The sequence below is a fragment of the Manacus candei genome, unplaced genomic scaffold (assembly GCF_025592945.1).
Source record: "Manacus candei isolate 608988 ecotype Guabito, Panama unplaced genomic scaffold, ASM2559294v1 h1tg000041l, whole genome shotgun sequence".
In the NCBI taxonomy this organism is placed as follows: Eukaryota; Metazoa; Chordata; class Aves; order Passeriformes; family Pipridae; genus Manacus; species Manacus candei.
In genome coordinates, this window is record NW_026138089.1 from 4,369,603 (window position 1) to 4,389,208 (window position 19,606).

Below are 19,606 nucleotides of genomic sequence, written 5' to 3' on the forward strand. Positions count from 1 at the left end.
AGCATCCAAAAATTATTTGTGAAGTTTTTGAAATATTTTTATCTTTCCAGAACAAAATATCTTCCATTTTTAAGCTTTCTGTTTAAAAAATATTTGAATATGTTCAGAATTAAATGAATCTAATTTAATCTTCATGTAAACGAAATGAACAAGGTATTTTGGAGAAGCAAATAAAAAAAAAAGAATCCTCATGCATCAAGGCATTGTGGTGATATGTTAGATAAACTAGATCATTTTCTTAGAGATTAAAGAAGCAATGTTTGCCTGTGCAGTCTTCAGTCTTTGTATTCTCCAAGCAGTGAGGCAAAGCACAGTAGCACAGTGTTGTCAGGGAAAAATATGATACCAAGTAAACATAAAATTTAGAGTCTGGACACTCAGCAAAATATGGCCATACCCAGTTATGATAAATAAAAATCCATCTCCTGACAAACAGATGATAGAAAAATAATTATGCGCATTTCTCTGCTTTCTGCAGCCCCGTGAGGTACAGTAGCAGATACAAGACCTCCAGATTCACTCCAAACCTGAACATTGATATATAGTGATCTGATGGCATTATCTAAGTAATCCGTTCTTCATTATGCATTTCTCTTTTTGTAAGCATCATCCCCATCTTTCCTTAATTTACGTTCTGTTGGCATTGTTCATTCACATCCAGTTTTTAAAGCAACCGTCAAGGAAACAAGGCTCATCACATTTTATTTGTGGATGAAGGTCTGCTACACTGTTGTTTGTTTACTGATGAAATGTAAAGCAGTCTTAGACCAGCTTCACTGCCACACACATACTGAAAAGGATCATGCTGAAGCTAAAATCTAAATGGTAATTGTAAGAACTGATGAACAACTGTATGTTTTATAACCTGGGAGTAGTCTGAAGAGAAAATACTGTGGTACCTAACCCAGTACACTTTTTCCTGTATCTCTAGAGCTGAACATGCAGTTTCTTAGTTTACCATTCTCAACTAGTTTTGAGATGTTAATTGTTTTGGGGGATTTTGTGAGTATGAATTAAAATGGACGTCCACATGAAGGACAAATCTACCTGTTGATGCCACCAGTGCAATCTCAGCTGCATGTTCCAGTTTAAACAGAAAGGGAAGAACAAGAGACATGTCTTGTGAGAAATAAAATAACTGTGTGGGCATATATCCATCATGGTGTTTCTCACTGACTGAAAACCACGCAACAAACTCTTAGCAGCAACAAAATACCATCACAGACCTCACTACTTCTTTCTTTTAAGCACGAAGAACATTTCATTTATCTTGCCCTTTCTGACATGTGGATTTCATAAAACACAAAGCTGCACTAAGGCATGATAACCTATTGAACATGCTCCCAACTTCAGAGAGAGGTGGGAGACAGGAGAGAGGAAAGAGACAGACCCCATTAATTAGATTCAGCATGTTCAGCTTCAGTGAGGTTACGTGGTATGCACACCCCCACCATTATCAGCAAGCATGACCTGTAACAGCAGTAGCAGCTGGGCAAAAACATTATTCCCCCTTCTCCGAAGCACCACAGGAAAAGAACACCTGTGAATCTCACCCCCTGAATGCTTGCTCTCCTGTCAAGAGCACAGTATGGCAGGCTGGCAGCCAAGAGAGACTCTACTAAAGATGGATAGCACAGGCCACCACTTGTCCTCTGTTCAGCTAACGAACACTGGAGGATCCATTTGTTGCAAGTGCTCATGACAGGAGGGGAATAGTGTGAGAGACCACAGCCACCCACCCACCTTCTGTCAAAACCCAGTAAAGAACATCCTTTAAATAGTGCTATCAATCATAACTGGTTCTCAGCAATTATTGTGGCAAACAGTTTGTCTGTTTAGCACTGTTCAGTAGCCTCCATCTGGGTTAAGGAGGTCCCATGCTCTCTCCAAACCAGTCAGATATGCTTGTTCAGGCTCTCCACTTTCCCCCAGGAAGAAAATGTTGCCCCGTGAACTACAGACATGTGACATAAGGCATCTGGTTTGCCACTTGCCATGTCCACAGCTGACAGGGCAGAAAACACAAGTAGAAGTTTACCCTTGAAAAATGCTGGGAAGGGGGTCAGGAATAAACCCCATCAGCTATCAACATTGTAGAAGCTTTCCTAAGTGAGAGTAACTCTGCACTGGTAAGTCTCCACTGCAGAGTGGGAACATAGATGAATAGTGGGAGGTGGTTCTGTCCACTCAGTTGTCCTTGATGCCAAAAATCATTTAGGTGGTCACTCTCTAACTCAGAGAGAATGGGGAGGAGAAGCAGAAGTAACAATCCTTTAGTTTTTTAATAATTACTTTCACATCAATCAGGGATTATGCTTGCAAGGCAAAATTAACTTTACTTTTCTACCCCCTCATCTCCAGCATCCAAACAGATGTAAACTCACTTGGATCATACATTTGTAACTCATGCTAAATTCTGTCATGAAACCTCTGTCAAACTCCAGTGAAACAGAAAAAAAAATAATCAGATCATTAAAAAAGCCATAGCATAGTGGCTACCTGCACTAGAAGTTACCCTAGACTGGAGAGTCACAGGCTTAATATTCTCCTGAACAATTACTCTAATCTAACATTAGAGTCAAATCGGAAGAATAGGTAAGCCCTAACCAGGACAGATACTTACTGATGCAATAAAAAAAAAAAAGCCCATAAGTATAAGACCAGTACAGCCAAAAGGATTGCCTCTGAATTAAATTTTCTAAGAGGTTTATCTGATTGGTGAACAATAAATTCAAATTAAGTCCCCTAAAATCAATATCACAATCACATTTTGTATCCCCGAGGAGCCATCAGGAGCCAATTGTGAGACTGCAAAAACCTCAGCTTAAATTAGAAGATGTGATCTGAACACATGCTATTGTGTTTCAGTGATCAAGTTTTCTTTAAGACAAACTCAGAAAAACAGAAAACACTATATGTGCAACAAGGACCAGGAAGGAGAGACTTGCTGGATGCATTAAGGATGCAGTGTTAGCCTTTGCTACAAATTCCTTATTTTATATTCAGCTTAGTTCCATACACTTTTGCCTAAGATAAGGGAGCTACAAAGACAAGTCTTGTTTGTTTGTTTAAAGATAACATCTGTAATTACATACCAAGGAAAAAAGAAATTTCAGCTAATAAACAAGAGGGGTTTTTTTCTGTAAAAACACTTTATTATTCAAAGAACCACAATCTGTCTGTCTTGTGTGACTGGGAAAAATGGTCATCAGTGTTCACCCTAACTAATGCTTTATCCATCTCAGTTAATTAAAGTATTTATTAAGTTTATTAAAGTTTTCTGTTGCATTGTCTGATGAGAAAAGTACTATGTGAATAACTCTCTTTATGTTCCCTTCTATACCAGTAGCATTTTTTATAAGATTGAAACTTCTTCATTATTTAAAAAACAAATTAATGAGTTAATTTATTGCACTGAACCACATTGCAACGTTATTAGAAACACTACTCTAAAGAGAATCAAGTTTAAAGTCAAATGTCTTCCCTTATGAAAAAGTTTTCCCCCTTTTTTTATTTTATTTTTGGATTTTTTATTTTTTTTTCACTCTCTCCTTTCATTACCCCTCACATCTATCTTCCAAAGATGCAATAACAGGGTATTCAGAAAAGCTGCTCCATATGGAGAACCCACAAGCCTTTCTGAAGAGCCTTTTATCCTACCATCTTTGATTGCCTCTACCCAGATTCGGCTTTCTAAAAGCTCCTTCTGAGGCTTGAAAAAGTAGTGTGCATTAAAAATCCACAAAACACCACTTCAGGCAGTCAAGTACTTCTTAACAGGGCTGTTCACAATCCTTCCTACAGCAGAGAATCCAGACAGTGTGCCCAATTTATCACTAATCTTTACAGGCACATACTAGAAGTTCATAAGAACAGAGAAGTCAGCACCACACCTCTCACCAAGCAGATAATCCCAGTTATGCATGACATGACCTGACTGAAAAGACCATTACCAAAATCCCTCTGTATGCTCCATCAAAAATTTATGTATTATTTACACATAAGCTAATTATTTCAGTATTTAATACTTTCTACTGTGAAATACAAGCAGCTATGTTTCACCAAGCTCAAATAATCATCTAAAACATAATTTGCATGAAAGGATCAGTGAAAAATGACATGGTTAATATCAGAACATTTTTTTTGTAAAGGGCAACCAGCACTCAATTACTTCATTCACTGTTTTACATTCCAAATCAAACCCAGATTAGTTTGTTTGTGATTTCAGATAAACTTTCATTCTAGAAAGACATATATGAAAGCCTTAAATCTCTAATGCCAATTTATTTAACAAATATCATCCTATCAATAGATTTTGCTCTTTATCTTGCACTGGTTTAAAATGCTAAACTTGTTTGTCCATTACATGTCAGGAGTTTCTTGAACTACTTAGACAGTCTTTAGGACTAGCAATTTGAGTAGCAAAATGTGAATATGCAAACACCATTCACTCCTCCCCACTTTGCCCCAAGAAGTTTACCAGTGCGCAGAGCAAGTCTACTGCTTCCAAGATGAGCTCCTGATGGCCAATTCGTGTGACTCCAAGATCTTCCAGTTCTTGATGAGTAATTCGTAGCAGCTGGTCGCCACTAATCTTTTCCCTCTCAAAGTTCTTTATATATTGCTGTAGACAATCATCAAGACCTGCAACAAAAGGACAGAAGAAGAGAAGACAAAACTTAGCAACATTTTGTACTGCCACAGGAACTAAAAATAGGCTGGAACCAAAAATCAAGCCAACAGAGGATACTTGTCCTATCTTCAAGAGAAATATTTTAACATTTCAAAAAATTTTATGTTGCCCAGAAATCATAAGATTTGGAAAGCAATGACAGCTATAGTTTTTTCACCTGTGGACAATACTCCTGAACCCCAAACAAAGCCCTGAATTCTTGTAGTGTACTGTGCTATGAATGTCAATCTGGCAGCCCCTAATAATAAGTATGTTAGCAACACCTCCATCACATCTGGAAGGGGAGAGGAGAAGAGGCAACAATGGAAGGGAGGAAGACATGTATCCTACCCAGTGCAGCGTATCAACACATGTTATTGATTATTACAGCACTGTAGAAGACTGAAAACCATGGAAAACTTCTGTGCAAGAGACAAATTTTAACGGAATAATGAAAGTGTGACTATGCTTAATGCCATACATCCAGGATTGGCTAGCTGTCAGCACCACTTAACCTCCCTTCTAACATAGCTCTGCCATGGTAGGTCACATGATAAGGAAAGGCTGCTGGAGATGCCCTCAGCTGGGAACCCAGCTCTTCATAGGACACTTGACTACAGTTCCCCATGTGGTGAAACACAAAAATGGCAGCGCCACATCACAGCCCCTCCCCTACTCCAAAAGCACTGCTAAGCCATCTGAAGTTCACAGAACATGCCAGCCCCTAAAACAAGCTGCAGAGAGCTCTAGAGAACATGAAAGGTGGCAGCATTGCAAATGCATAAACTGGACCCCAACTACAGTAGCAGATCCAACTCAATGTACCTCAGTTCAGAACCTGTACAGAGTCACAGGACACAAATGCTTACTGAGCATGAAAAGCCACTTAAATCAAGACCTGGGTGCACTCCTCAGAACAGAGCAATCAGGGAGCAGAAACAAGCCCATTGCGCCAAAAAATATTGTAGAAGGCCAAGCAACACATCTTCTTTGCTCAGGACATGGCCAAGTGCAGGGTTGTACAGAACCACGTCCTGCTTTGAGGCCCATGTGTATTCCAGCTATTCAGTTTGATTAACAGTCTAAGGACATGTAGCTGACTACACGTTTTAGCCTGGAGCAAAGAGCACTGCAGAATGTGAGATAATCCATCACGCATCTCTTCCCCATCAATCTTTGCCTAAGACAGCTAGACCAGTACAGGGAGGCTCTGCAGCTTCCCTGTATCAAAGGGATAAGTTAGACTCTTGAGTATTTGATGGTCGATTTAACATTTGTGTCTGAATACCTTCTGATGGATCAACAAGACTGTTACCGAGTAACAGGACTTGACAAAACCCTGAATATGTTAATTTAGCTGATTCCTGAGAGATATCACCTTCCTGATGGTCAAATAATCCCTAACATTGAAAAGACATCTGCACATTAGGCTGCAAGGAACCAAGAACATTCTCACTTGCTTATCAAAACATCTGAAAAATCTGAAGATACACGGAGGATAAAAGATTGATTTGACTGCTGAGCCTCAGTTATAAAAGCCCCAATTTATAGCATAAAGCTTCTCTGAAACTGGTTTTGTTGCATTTTTGGTTCTCATTCATGCCATTTAGGGTGTAGCCACACCTCAAAAGAGACTCACATGAGGAACATGTTGGTGCTGCAGGCAGGGATGTCCCAGTACCAGGCAAGCCTGTTGTTCCTGGCTCAGCCCTGGGACAAGAGTCAACCACACTCTGTCCCTGATACAATACACCAGCACAAGATTCACATGGCTTTAACCTCTAGAATTCACACACCAAAAATAAACCACACACAAATATGCTGTAAAACAAACACTCCAGGCTCAAGAGACAGGAGAAAGTCCTCAATTCCGGCAGACTTTTAGAATCTGTCACCTGACTTTCTGCCTCCAAAACAAAGCCACTTAAAGGTCTAAGTTAATCAAGCATTCACAGCTATGCCTTCCCTTCATTTCCCTTTCTAATCAAATAGTTGCTCAAATCATTCTTCAGGAAGGAAATCCTACAGGCTGAAAGTTGAGCCATCAGGGAAGAAGACCAGCCTCGCTGAACAGAGAACTTTCATTGGAACTCAGGAAAAAAAGGAAGTTTATAACCTTTGGAAGAAGAGGCAGGAAACTCAGGAGGACTACAGGGATATCATGAGGCTATGCAGGGAGAAAATCAGAAGAGCCAAAGCCCAACTAGAGCTTAATTTGGCTAGCATCATAAAAGAAAAAAAATGTTTCTATAAATACATTAGCAACCAAAGAAGAGTTAAGGACAATCTTCAGCCTTTATTGGATGTGGGGGGAAACAAGTGGCAAAGGATGAAGAAAAGGCTAAGGTACTTTATGTCTTCTTTGCCTCAGTCTTGAATAACAAAACCAGTTGATCTCCAGGTACCCAGACCCCTGAGCTAGAAAATAGGCATGGGGAGTAGAATGAAGCCCCCATAATCCAAGGGGAAATGGTCAGTGACCTGCTACACCACTTAAACACACATAAGGCTGTGGGGCTGCATGGGATCCACTCAAGGGTACTGAGGGAGCTGGTGGAAGTGCTCACCAAGCCATCATTTACCAGCAGTCCTGGCTAACCAGAGAGATCCCAGTTGACTAGAGGTCAGCAAATGTGACCCTGATCGGCAGGAAGGGCCATAAGGAGGATCTGGGTAACTACAGGCCTGTCATCCTGAGCTCTGTGCAGGGAAGGTCATGGAGCAGCTCATCTTGAGTGCTATCACATGGCACATACAGGACAACTGGAGGATCAGGCCCAGCCAGCATGGGTTTAGGAAAGGCAGGTCCTGCTTGACCAACCTGATGTCCTGTAACAGCGTGACCCACTGAGTAGATGCCCTTGACACCATTTCCCATAACATTCTCCTGGAAAAACTGGCTGTTCATGGCTTGAATGGGTGCATTCTCTGCTGTGTAAAAATACTGGCTGAATGGCTGGGCCCTTGGTGAGATTCGTGATGAATGGAGTTACATTCAGCTGGTGGTCGGTCACAAGTGTTCCCCAGGGCTCAGTGTTGGGGCCAGTCATGTTTAAAATCCTTACTGATGATCTGGATGAGGGGGATCGAGGGCACCCTCAGTCACTTTGCAGATGACTCCAAGCTGGGTGAGAGTTGATCTGCTGAAGGGAAGGAAAGCTCTAAAGAAGGATACGGACAGGATGGATTGATGGGCCGAGGTCAATTGTATGAGGTTCAACATGAGCCAGTGTGCATACCCAGGTGGCCAAGAAGGCCAGTGGCATCCTAGCCTGTATAAGAAACAGTGTGGCCAGCAGATTGACCCCTGTACTTGGTGTTGGTGAGGTAACACCTCAAATCCTGTGTTCAGTTATGGCTCCTCTTTCCAAGAAAAGCATTGAAGTGCTGGAGTGTGTCCAGAGAAGGGCAACAGAGCTGACGAAGGGTCTAGAGCACAAATCTTATGAAGAACAGCTGAGGGAGCTGGGGTTGTTTAGCCTGGAGAAAAGGAGGCTGGGGTAACATTCTTGCTCCCTACAACTACCTCAAAGGAGGTTGTAGTGAGATGGGAGCTGGTCTCTTTTCCCAAGTAAAAAGTGGCAGTATGAGAGGAAATGGCCTCAAAGTTGTGCCAGAGGAGGTTCAGATTGAATATTAGGAAAAATTTCTTCATGGAAGGGGTTGTAAAGCACTGGAACAAGCTGCCCAGGGAAGTAATGAAGTCACCATCCCTGGAGGTATTTTAAAGATGTGCAGATATAGCACTTAGGGACATGGTGTAGTGGTGGCCTTGGCAGGGCTGAGTTAATGGTTGGACTTGATGATTCTAAAGGTCTTTTCCAACCTAAATGGTCCCATGATATTAATAGAGCACAAAAATTGGTGATCCACGACTGCTCACGCACGACTTCTTGCCACATAGTGTGCACACTCAGTGTGATGCAGAGGGAAAAGATCTTAATTTATCTCTTTTTTTCAGACAACATTGCTTCAGAACATCAAAGATCATGAGTCCGGAATATTCCCAAGGCATTTCAACGCAAGTCCTCAATTCATCTGAATGCTGCCATCTCTCTCTTCCATGCTAGGTAATGCTCATCATTACTAGCAAAGAGACAAGCAGAAATCATAATCAGGTATTCACCTCTGCCTAACATCAGAAAGTACGGCCATTTCCCAAGTCACAGTGCTGTAGGAACTCATTCAGACATTTAAATTTAGGTTGCAAAAGGAAATAATTTTTGTCAAATCTTCTTGAATCCCCTTTACTTGTTCACACACACAAGATACCATTATATTGAATTATCTGATGTGAATTATCTGCCTTTTTAATTTATCCATATTTGTACATAATTTCTCCCAAAGCCCTTCTCAGTCCAAGTTTTCCATCTGATATATTAATTGCATAAACTCTTTTACAAGCACAGTCCCATGTATAATGGCATTTATTTTTTGAAAGAAATCAATATTCTTGACAACACATATTTCACCTTAAAAAATGTACTAAAAAAACGCCATAGATGTGCTTTTGCTAAATGACTAAAAATGAGGGCAGTAAGTACTTCTCATATTCCTGAACTTAAGTCCCACACTGATTACACAGACTGCTGAATGAGAATAACATTAAAATAATCGTCATCAGGTATCAAAAAAAATGAATTACCAGCTAAGACACTAGGAAAACACATATCCAGAATAGGACATGACAGATGCACTTAACAAACAGTTACTGACATATAATTCTAAATAAAGGCATTACTCTTCCTTCTCCTGCTATCTATGTATTTTTGTCATTCAGATGTAATCTAGAAGGATGCACGCAGTTCCTACAGAGTAAGAGAAAAGTTTAAGACAACAAAAATATTACTGACAATTGCTTGACTCACCAATTTCATAAAAACTACAACCAGGAAAGAACAAAATAATTTAACCACACGTTGCATGACATTTTCAGAATAACTTGCCACAAATACTTCTCCTTATTCCCTAAACATTCTTTTAAAGTAATTTATTTCCATCATTTTGTTTCTAAATTAAAGAGCAGCAATTTTTTTTGTGAACAAAACTGTGCACGGGTAAGAATTCTTATTATTGATGATGATGATAATAGTAATAATAATAATAATAATGCAAAATGGCTGCCAACATTCCTCATCCACACCTTTTGTCCCCAGAGCCTCAGCACAAAGTTCTGTTTGCCAACAGCTGGCCATACATTGCTGCCTTCAAATCAAAAGGAGAGAGCTGCAGGGAACAGGCATTCCCAGCTGATGACGCCATTGAACTTGGACAGGACAAGATGTACCAAAAACACCAGGTGCCTGGAGTGGAAGCTAAAGGAAAAGAAAAATTTCTTAAGAGCAACTCCAGCATCCCCCTGACCTCAATGTAGTAAGGAATTTTTCTAGCTAACAAGTTCTGCTCTGCTTCTACCCCCCAGATTCCATCATATGAGAGGATGTCACCCAACCCACGTACCACAGGAATCCCAGCAAATAACTCAGGTTGATGCACTACTCCCTGTTCCTGGCCATGGGTGAGATTAAGGTTGTCAAGCACCCAGCAGTACTGGACGTTTCAAGGACAGTGACCAAAGACCAAAAGTCAGGTTCGTGATTATGTTCCGGATGTGTAAGGCCCCACAGGACACCAAACAGGTTTTGTGATGTCAATACACAAGCAATAGTTTTGTATTCAACAACTCTGTTTCTCATCCAAAATAACTGCAAGATTTTTTGAGTATATATAAAGGCACAGATGTTCTAGTAATAAGAGAGTTAAAGCATGATGATAGTCCTCTTCCTTTTAAATCTACTCTTTAAAGGCAATCATATAGCATAACTTTTTTTTTTTCTTGAAAGATTCCTGGTCTTGAATTCCAGAAACAACACAGACCTCCAGGGATGTTAACTACTCAAGAAGGACTTCCCTGCCCCACATGCTTTCCACCTGAGCTTATCAGCCATGGAGTCTGGCAATGCTGTCCAGATCCCATTATACACTCATTACCTGGTGATGAGTGTTTAATTTGAGAGGCCTACAAGAGCATTTAGGATGTTGCATTTGATTTGGGCCTACAAGAGCACTTAAGATGTTAATACATTGCCCATCTTTGTCAGCTGGCATATCCCTGAGGTGTTATGTACACAGATGGACTACTCTGTGCATTAACAGAAAAGGACCAGCTCTCTACATTAAGTCTAAAGCAAGCTCTACCTCACCTGTGGGAATAAACAAATAAAAACCAGCAAACAAGAAAGCTCCTCCAAAAGAAACTGTGCAGAGGAGTCAATGCTTTCAACATTAAAAAAAAAATGCTTTTTTAGAAAAGTTTTGCTTGCAAGTAGAACATATGGGAGCTGTTTTTTTCCCCCTACTCTGTCACTGAGTTCTACCTTGTATGGGCCTAGTCATTGTTCATCGAATCCCTAACAATTTTTAATGGTTCACAGATGCAAAATTGGACAGATTTCTGTGTAATTAATTCCTTTTATTACAACAGCACCATAGAAACTGATCAGGAAATGTTTAATTTCATTTTTTTAATTCATATGAATTTCTGGAACAAGACTGTAAGATCCAGTATGACCCTCCAGGGAAATCTTCCATGTCTGCAATCTCCTAACTAATAACACAATGGCACACTTCATGATCACTCTGAGGTATTGTCTTACTTTAATGTGTGTAACAGGTTATCTTTTGAAACACAATAACCAACAAACTGCCCTGTAATTCAATGTCAGAACAGGTTATGTACATCTGTGGTAATTCAAACTCAAATGAGCATCTCCATTAAATATATCCTGAGGTTCTGATTCCACAGTCTGCTCCTCCTCTGCAAGCAGTTCAACCTTTTCTCCTACCTCTAAGAGACTAAAAGTTATTAAATCAGACTTTTTATATGGCTAGATCTGAATTGAAATCATCTGCTCAGACACACATGAGAAGACACAGTTCTAAAAAGCCAACTAGGTATAATATCCTTCCCCAAATTGGTGGCAAAAGAATTTTTCTTTAAGATTGGAAAACTACAGTGAAAATAAAAGACCTTGTGTCCTTATTAGCCATCTTTTCAGTTTGTGGTTAAGGAAAAGGTGATGAACATTACAGGTTTAACTATCATACCTGAAACTTTGACAAGGGAGTATTTTTTCTACTCCCCTGGTATATCAGAATTGGGATGCAAACTGACAACTTCCCTTGGCAATTCCTTGTTCTGTAAACCAAGCATTTACTGAAAAGCAATAGCATGAAAGGCACAGAGCTTTCAAAAAAAAACCCAAACAAAGACAGGTCTGAGGCTTTTTTTTTCTTTAATTATAAAGCCAACAAATTCCTCTTTCAATCTGAACAAAGAGTACCTGAACTCTATCAGTTTTTACACCTTAACAAATACAAATTCAACCTGTAGCACAGCATTTAACAAGTCATAAAAAAAAAGTAAACTAGAGTTTAATACAAACTGGGCATTTATGCAGCACTATTCAATGCCCTTTCAGATTGTAAAGTATTATTTGCAACACTTTTACCTAAACTAGCATGATGGAAGGGACCTCTAAAATCACTGTGGTTTTCCCTCTCTTCACTATAAAATACGCATTAAATTTAAGCCAACTCTTCTTAAGGACTGACCACCTTTGAAACTGCACATCAGTTACTTACTGATCAGTATGTTTCAAACTTAAATGTTCAGCTGAATTCCTGATGACTTCAAACAATTTGCTATGACATATGCATTTGCACCTAGGCTTTATTAATCCAGGGTTGGTAGGCTACTGGCCTATTCATTTCAATTATACAAAAATACAAGGTGTACTTATGTCAAAGAGCAAGACAACCAAGGAGAAAACTACTCCCTCTCTTCTACCTCAACCAGAGAGCTGCTCCGGGGCGTAGACACTGCAGGCAGTCCACAGAGGGCAGTTCTCCCCACTCACATTTTCTCCCTGGAACCAGAGCACGAGAGGCAAGACTAGGAAAGGCCATGTTTCCCTGCAATCAGTACACAGGAGGTGGGCATATGTCCCTCAGTCTTAATGTCACCACAGAAACTGTGAGCAAGCCAAGCCAGCCGCTTCCCCACCTGAGAAGCAAAGATAATTCTCCTCTGCCCACGTAAGGGATGCTCATGTAAGGCATGCTCAGTGCTCCAGGGTCTTCAGCACCTCCCGGGCTTCATATGTGACAAACAGATGTCACAGTTATCAGTGCCAAAAGATGGTGCAAAGAACGGAATCTTTCAAGTGCTGTAGATGGCAAATGCCTACTGAGGACAGGACAGCCGTGAAAAAGATACACCCCCTCCCAGAGGAGCACTGCAGGTAGGATTTCAATAAACCACCAGAAGCAGCTTTCATTACAGATTGAGAAAACATTACAATATATTTAAAACTGGAAAAAAATCCAACACATTTATTGCAGGCAGATTTACAAATGGGTACAGGATTAATGAAAAAAAGAATTGCCAAATGCCCGGATTACAGCAGTATTTGCAAAAGAGCTGGACAGTCACTCTGTGCACTGTTTATGTGCAGTTTCAGGTGAAAGCCCTCCAACTGCAAAACATATTTGTCCCTCATTCTACAGAATTATTCTGGCTCTTACTCCCTCTCCACATCTCTCTGACTACAGTAGAGCAAAAGAAAATTCCAAAAGCATTAAAAACAAATGTTAAAAATTACTGAGAAGATCCTAATAATTAGTCCCTCAATTATAACATGCATACTCATAGAATATAGTATGAGATTACGTTTGATTACACACATATTAGGGTAGATGTATCTTTTACTAGAAACCTTCAACAGTTCATAGTCAAAACATCAGCTGAGAGGTACTGCTAACGAAAAACTACTATTTTAGACAAGGAAAGAGAAACACAGCACATTAAAAAACCCACTTTATATCCACTGTGTATATACTACTACATTCAGAAAAGTGTTTAAAGTTTGTAAAATGAAAAACTCAAAAGAGAGAAGATGTGAACATGAGAAGCAGCAACATAACTTAAAATCAGCCTCTCCCAAAGGTATTACAAATGTCAGGACTGTGTTTACAAGGTCAGAGGTACTGTGTACAGCCATGAGGTAAATAAGGAAGGTGCCATACCAGGCTCCTGAAGAGATACAAAAAGTGAGGAATTGAAATAGAATATTTAGACCTTGTATATTGCTCTGTTCTTTTTAAGGTTCTTGCCAGAGGTTGGTCAAAGGAAAAACCACAAGTGAATGAGGAGATGGCATTATGCCAGGTGAGAATCTGGTAGTCAAAGAGCGTATTTGTGACAGCAATGGATCAAAACAGAAGTTTGAGATTAAATACATACTGTCTCAAGCCACTATGAATTTTGCAATTAAAAATTAAATCCTGCTCAAGGAATATAACTCTGAAGAGTCTGCTGTTTCTGTGCTTACAGAAACACTCTCTTTTTGTGACTCTGGACTCTTATTAGACCTGGATATATTAATTGCATGACCATGTTGGCAATACATGGCTATTCTGTCCATCAGCAAATTGCAGAAACATCACAACTCTGTGGATCATACATGGCTCATCAAAAGCTCTTCTTTACAAAGAATTTTACACTGATGAAATTTTCAAAGGGTTTCGTTGAAAAAAAGAAAATTGAATTTTAAAAAGAGGACAGAAAGACCAAAAGTGTACATGTAGACTAATTACAAATATGATTTAAAGATACACAAGACCGAATGGGGTGCAGTGTCCAATAGGGCATATATTCAATAAAATCAGTTAGACTACTTATAATCAGTGCTTATTATGGCAAGTTAGACTTGTTAATTACAAGAATAATATCCAGAGTATTCTGTTTAGTTGTTGATAAATGTAATTACTCATATTTCTCTGGGTGCTTTTTGCTTCTGTTATGCCCATCTGTACAGCAAAGCCAAATCTTTACGTGAGCACATACAAGTTTTGCAAAGTATTTAAAATCTTAAAACATGGATAACACTGCAACAACCAATGTCAAGCTCTATTTCTATGAATTTCAAGGATTTGTATCCCTGATTATCAATATTGTTCTCAACGTAAGAGGTTATAATTATTGTTATATTTAGGACTCTTATTATTGGATTACAACAAACACATTGTTCAACTACAGCTGTGGTCTTTGCACATGAGAAATGCTGAAGTGTGCTGAAAAGTTAGTGTACCTGATAATGGCAGCAGAAATCTCTTTAATAGTGGAAGGGAAAGAAGCCAAACAACCCTCAGCATCATTAAGTATCAGGAATCCCTCAAATGAAGCAAATCAAAGGAACACATCCATTTACTCCTGATAAACACAACACTCAACTGCAGGGGCCTACGACAGCCCCAATGGCGACAGGATGAGAAACTGTCCATTCGATGTATAAAATGACAGATGTTAAGCTCCGGGTTAGAAGTTCAGCCAATATGGGAGGCATCTTGAGATAAACAGGAAATATCTGAGCCAAAACCAGAAGTTCTTCAATATGTTGTCCAAGCATTATAAAGATTATAGGACCATAAACACCAAATGAAACACTCCCCCAAAATGCCAAGAGGAAAAGCCATCACTGTCTCGATTTTTTCCTACATAAATCTATGCCCTTATGATTTTTGCAGCAGCTTTGAGGAGAGGAACATGCCATCAAAGCTTTACAGAAAGCAAGAGGCAAAAGTGGCACTGTCACTTTACATGTAATAATACATTATTATCATACATAAGAAGCCAGCCAGTCTAGTCTTATTCAGAGCCCCGTAATACTGTACAAAGTAACGTACAAGGAGACATGGCCCTGACCCAAGAAGTTCTATAAACTTCTCTTTCTCCATGAAATTCAAGATGGCTAGCTAATAAAGGCAAATCCCTCAACAGCTACTTTTATTTCTACTCTTTTTCACCATGCAGTTTTCATACTCTTACAATCATTCTTCCCATTCTTCACATGTACTCCATTTTGCAGAGTACCTCAGGAAAGGGAAGTCTTCTTGGGTTCATTTGATGTTTAACTTTTTCCTCAAAGTACCATATTTCTGCTCCAATTATCACAAGTAAACTAGAACACATTGCAACTATCTTAGCATATAGGCATTTTTCAAACAGCATTATAAAATTAGGGATCTAAATAGCATTAACTAACGTTTATTTGATTTGTGTTTTAACAGATTTTTTTGTTTGTTTTTTAAAATTTAAAATGTTACCATTTTTCTCCTCTAAAATGTTTCCTTGTACAACAGCTGTCTGCTGTAGGAATTTGAAGTTTCCTAAAAATCTGTAACCACACATCAGACTATAAGGAGTAACTTTATTACTAATTGGATCCCCCTACAATACAAAGCAACATATGAATCAGCTCAACAAAAAGTTTTTCTCAGCAGTGTCCTTCGACTTCAGAGTTTCTAGAGGTTTATCTTTGTACTAGCACAAAACAACTTTACAAGATAAAAACACAGCTTCTCACCAAACATACAATATTCTGGTGCCTGTAAACAAAGAGGCTACACCGCTGGTTTACATAGGAAAAACAACTGTCCATCTGACAACAGCGTGTGGTTTTATTACTCCTTCAACACATCTCTCATGCAAACACTGAGCACTAATGACATTAAAACAGGCTGAAGTGAGTACCACCAGGTTCAAGCACACTACCAGTGTAGCAGTGCCAGAGCTGGAAAGGGCTGGCAAGGGTACAGTCCACCCAAAGCAAACCAGCCCTCCATCTGTCCCAGCCCTGGGCTACAGCTACACATCTCCAACTGCAACTGTGCTAATGTGCAGGACCTGCCCCCTAAACAATTTTCCACCACACAGCAATGACAAGCTATCAAATTCCCAAATATGACTGTAAGTATTGAAACGCAACCACCATATTCCCTAAGGATGGGAGGCTTTGTCTAAATAGGTGTGGTATTGGCTTCTTAAACAATTTTGAAGGGGCTAAGGCTGAAAGACTCCCTCAGGACTTAATTTATGAAAGTCTTAATTTTCCATAGCTTTTCACCATGTCCCATGATTATTTGCAGCTGTGTTTCACACCATATGAATATAGGAAGTGCAAAGCCATCAAATGTGCAAGCATTCAGCAGGCAGGACAGGAGGGAAGTTTCCTTCCAACTCTGAGTGAACTCCCTCCCATTCATTATTCCTTCTCGCAACGCCCATGCAATTCCCAGGCTTGAAGCTCTCTTCAGCAGGAGTTTGCACAATTCAGCACAGTGTGAGACTTAGGATGGTTTTAGAGTTGTGGGCAGAAAAAGCTGTGCATCCCCCTCCACATGACAAAGAAACATCTGTAACTTAAAACCACTGGTCAAATACTTTGATATGTGTAGGAGTGTCTTGAAGAAGAAAGGGAAAGCTATACTTCTAATATTCATCATTTCCAGCACTTCACATACAATACTGCAGTAACCATTCCAAACCTCTGCAAAATACAAATGAATCGTATATTAAAGGGAAAAAGCAAGTACAATGTCAGACAGTCAGAAGTTTATGTAAGCCAAGCACACCCCTGACATTAACCAAGTAAGTAAATAAGTACTGGTTGTTCTTTCAGATGCCTTCCCATGTTTGCATTTTTACAGCGTGCTCTGGAGCAGTCACATTAAACACGCAGTTGTTGTTACACGAAGGGTCCTCCTCCTCTTCCTCCCTCACATGGGCTAATATATGCTATTACACAAAATAGTCAAATAACCCCTCCAACAGTCTTTATTATAGTTCTTCACCACGAAAACCAGTTTTGTTGCCAAGAATTTATTATGCCAGAAGGCATCCTTTTGGCACAAGCTGGAACACTGTGTCCCTGAAAAAATAACGCAACAGTTGTTAAAGCTTTCCTTTACCACTGTACTTTACAATGTCTCCAATACGCTGGAGAAATCTGTTAATGGTTCAGATAAAGCTTCAAGATTTATTTGGTGATGTCCTCACACAGGGTCTGTGGATTTGATGCAGCCCAGAAGCATTGTTTGTTAAAAGCAGGGCAATTCATTTTGCAACAGGAAAAATTCTGCAGTTTTGTTACGCTTAGATTGAACCTCTCTCTGGAGCAACAAGGAACAAGATGCTAGGCTTGGTTGGGAGTGCTTATATAATAACTTCATCCATGCTTCCAATTACTCTTCCTTCCCTTACATTTAATTTTCCTTTTAATACCAGTAAAATCATCCAGTGTTCACTGGCTCTATCTGCCTCCTCTCAGGAAGGATTTCAGAATTAAGAGAGAACCCTAATGACATCAACCATAATTGGACAGAATATGTTCAAATTACTTTACAAACAGTCCTACAAGTACAGCTTTATTACATTCCAATATGCACAGATCCAGACTATGTTAAGAAGTCAAAACATTTTGGTTTTAAGCTTCTCGGCTAACACAATCTGCTTCAAACTATAGCCAAAGTAGAAAGCTTTATATAAGAGTATATGTAAGGATAACTTTACATGCCTGCTCTTCCCTTCTTTTCCTCTCACTCATTAAAAGAGAGGAACACACTTTGTAATGTAAAATCTACAATATGAACTGCAAATCTGTAAAGTAGGAGTACAAACCATACAACTGAATGACGGCAAAATATATTTTTTTGGGTTTTATTTTCTTTGGCAATATACTTTTCAAAATAATGTTGTCAGTTTTGCCTAAGTTGTAAATACATAAAAATTAAAAAAACAAAATCTGTTGAAGTGACAATCTAAGTTACACTTTAGTTAGTTTCCCATTTTACATAATCACTCTCTCATACAATTTATCATTATGAGCAAAAAGCAGTAACTAGGAATAAGACCCTTCAAAGACTGCATTAATCTACAGCGACACGTTAGTCTCTCAAGTCTTGTCAACGTTATATCTCCAGGAAAGAGAAATGAACGTTCACATGGAAAGTAAAGCGTGCACATGACACACAAAAATAATAACAACTTGTTTTTAACTATTAACTGCATGGTACTAAATTAATGGTATGAAACCTGTCCCTTAAGTTCTTTCCCAAAGACAAGATTAGTTACTTCATTGAATATTAATATTACACACTAGATACATTTGTGCATAATGATGCCATTTAATGTTATTAACGTTTTATAGTGCACACATACGCACACATTTGCTTCAATCAATTCAAACACCTAATGCTGGGAAACCCAGTTACTTGCCACAAAGTCCTTTGATCTCATTAAAAACAAACTTTCTGAAACTGAGTGAGACTTAAAGAGTGGGGTTTTTTGGAAAAACAGAGGACATCTCTATTTCCAAGCTCCTGCTCTAAGGTATGAAACACATCATTTCCACCACCATTTCCAAATGCCAACCAAATGCCAGCCATGTATTTATCAGCTGTATTCTGATCTTGCACTGCATCACATGCATCCTAGTGCTTATTTATTATTTCAGTCCTCTGTTAAGAAACAGTAATACCTTAAAACTCCTAGTTCCTTTAGAATCTCTTTCCTAACCTGAACTATTTCAGAAACAACTGGGCTTTTAATAATTAAGCATGCATAAAGTTAAGCCCTGGTAAAGAGGAAATGACAATTCTAATGCCTATATATATAAGGTGCAATTCTCCTTCCCCTGACAGGTTCTGCTCTGATGAAGCCCCTTCAGAGCTGGTTCTTTGCATAATGGCCAGTTTCACAACTGTAATAAGGAGATAAGTGGAAAATTGAAAAATATCTGAAGCTTTAATATTAATAGCTCAGCATCAAAATTTCCACAAGTTCTTGATATATTTTGAAAATAAAAATATAGGACATGCAGATTTCTGGGACAGTACTTTTCAACAAGCAAACAAACCCTAAATTTTAGGGTGAAAACTATAAGCAGAAGGAGATTCTGGAGACTTTTGACTGGAGTGGTTTTGCAACATACTGCTCCATCACCTCAGGCAGTCTTTCCTGCAGCCAAATAATAGGACTCCTCCCTGAAGACCACTGCCTTCTACTCAGTTGTCCTGTTTTCAGCTCAACCTGCA

The 19,606-nt window shown here is 39.2% G+C and overlaps 1 protein-coding gene across 6 annotated transcripts in view; it reads right to left on the reverse strand.

The window, feature by feature from the left end:
* Positions 1 to 19,606, reverse strand: part of CNKSR2 (connector enhancer of kinase suppressor of Ras 2) — a 205,143-nt gene that overhangs the window by 163,520 nt on the left and 22,017 nt on the right. For all 6 annotated transcript variants that reach the window (XM_051794856.1, XM_051794854.1, XM_051794855.1 and 3 more), the window contains exon 2: positions 4,481 to 4,644. In XM_051794856.1, coding sequence (XP_051650816.1) covers positions 4,481 to 4,644 — 164 coding nt within the window. The remainder of the gene's footprint in view (positions 1 to 4,480; positions 4,645 to 19,606) is intronic.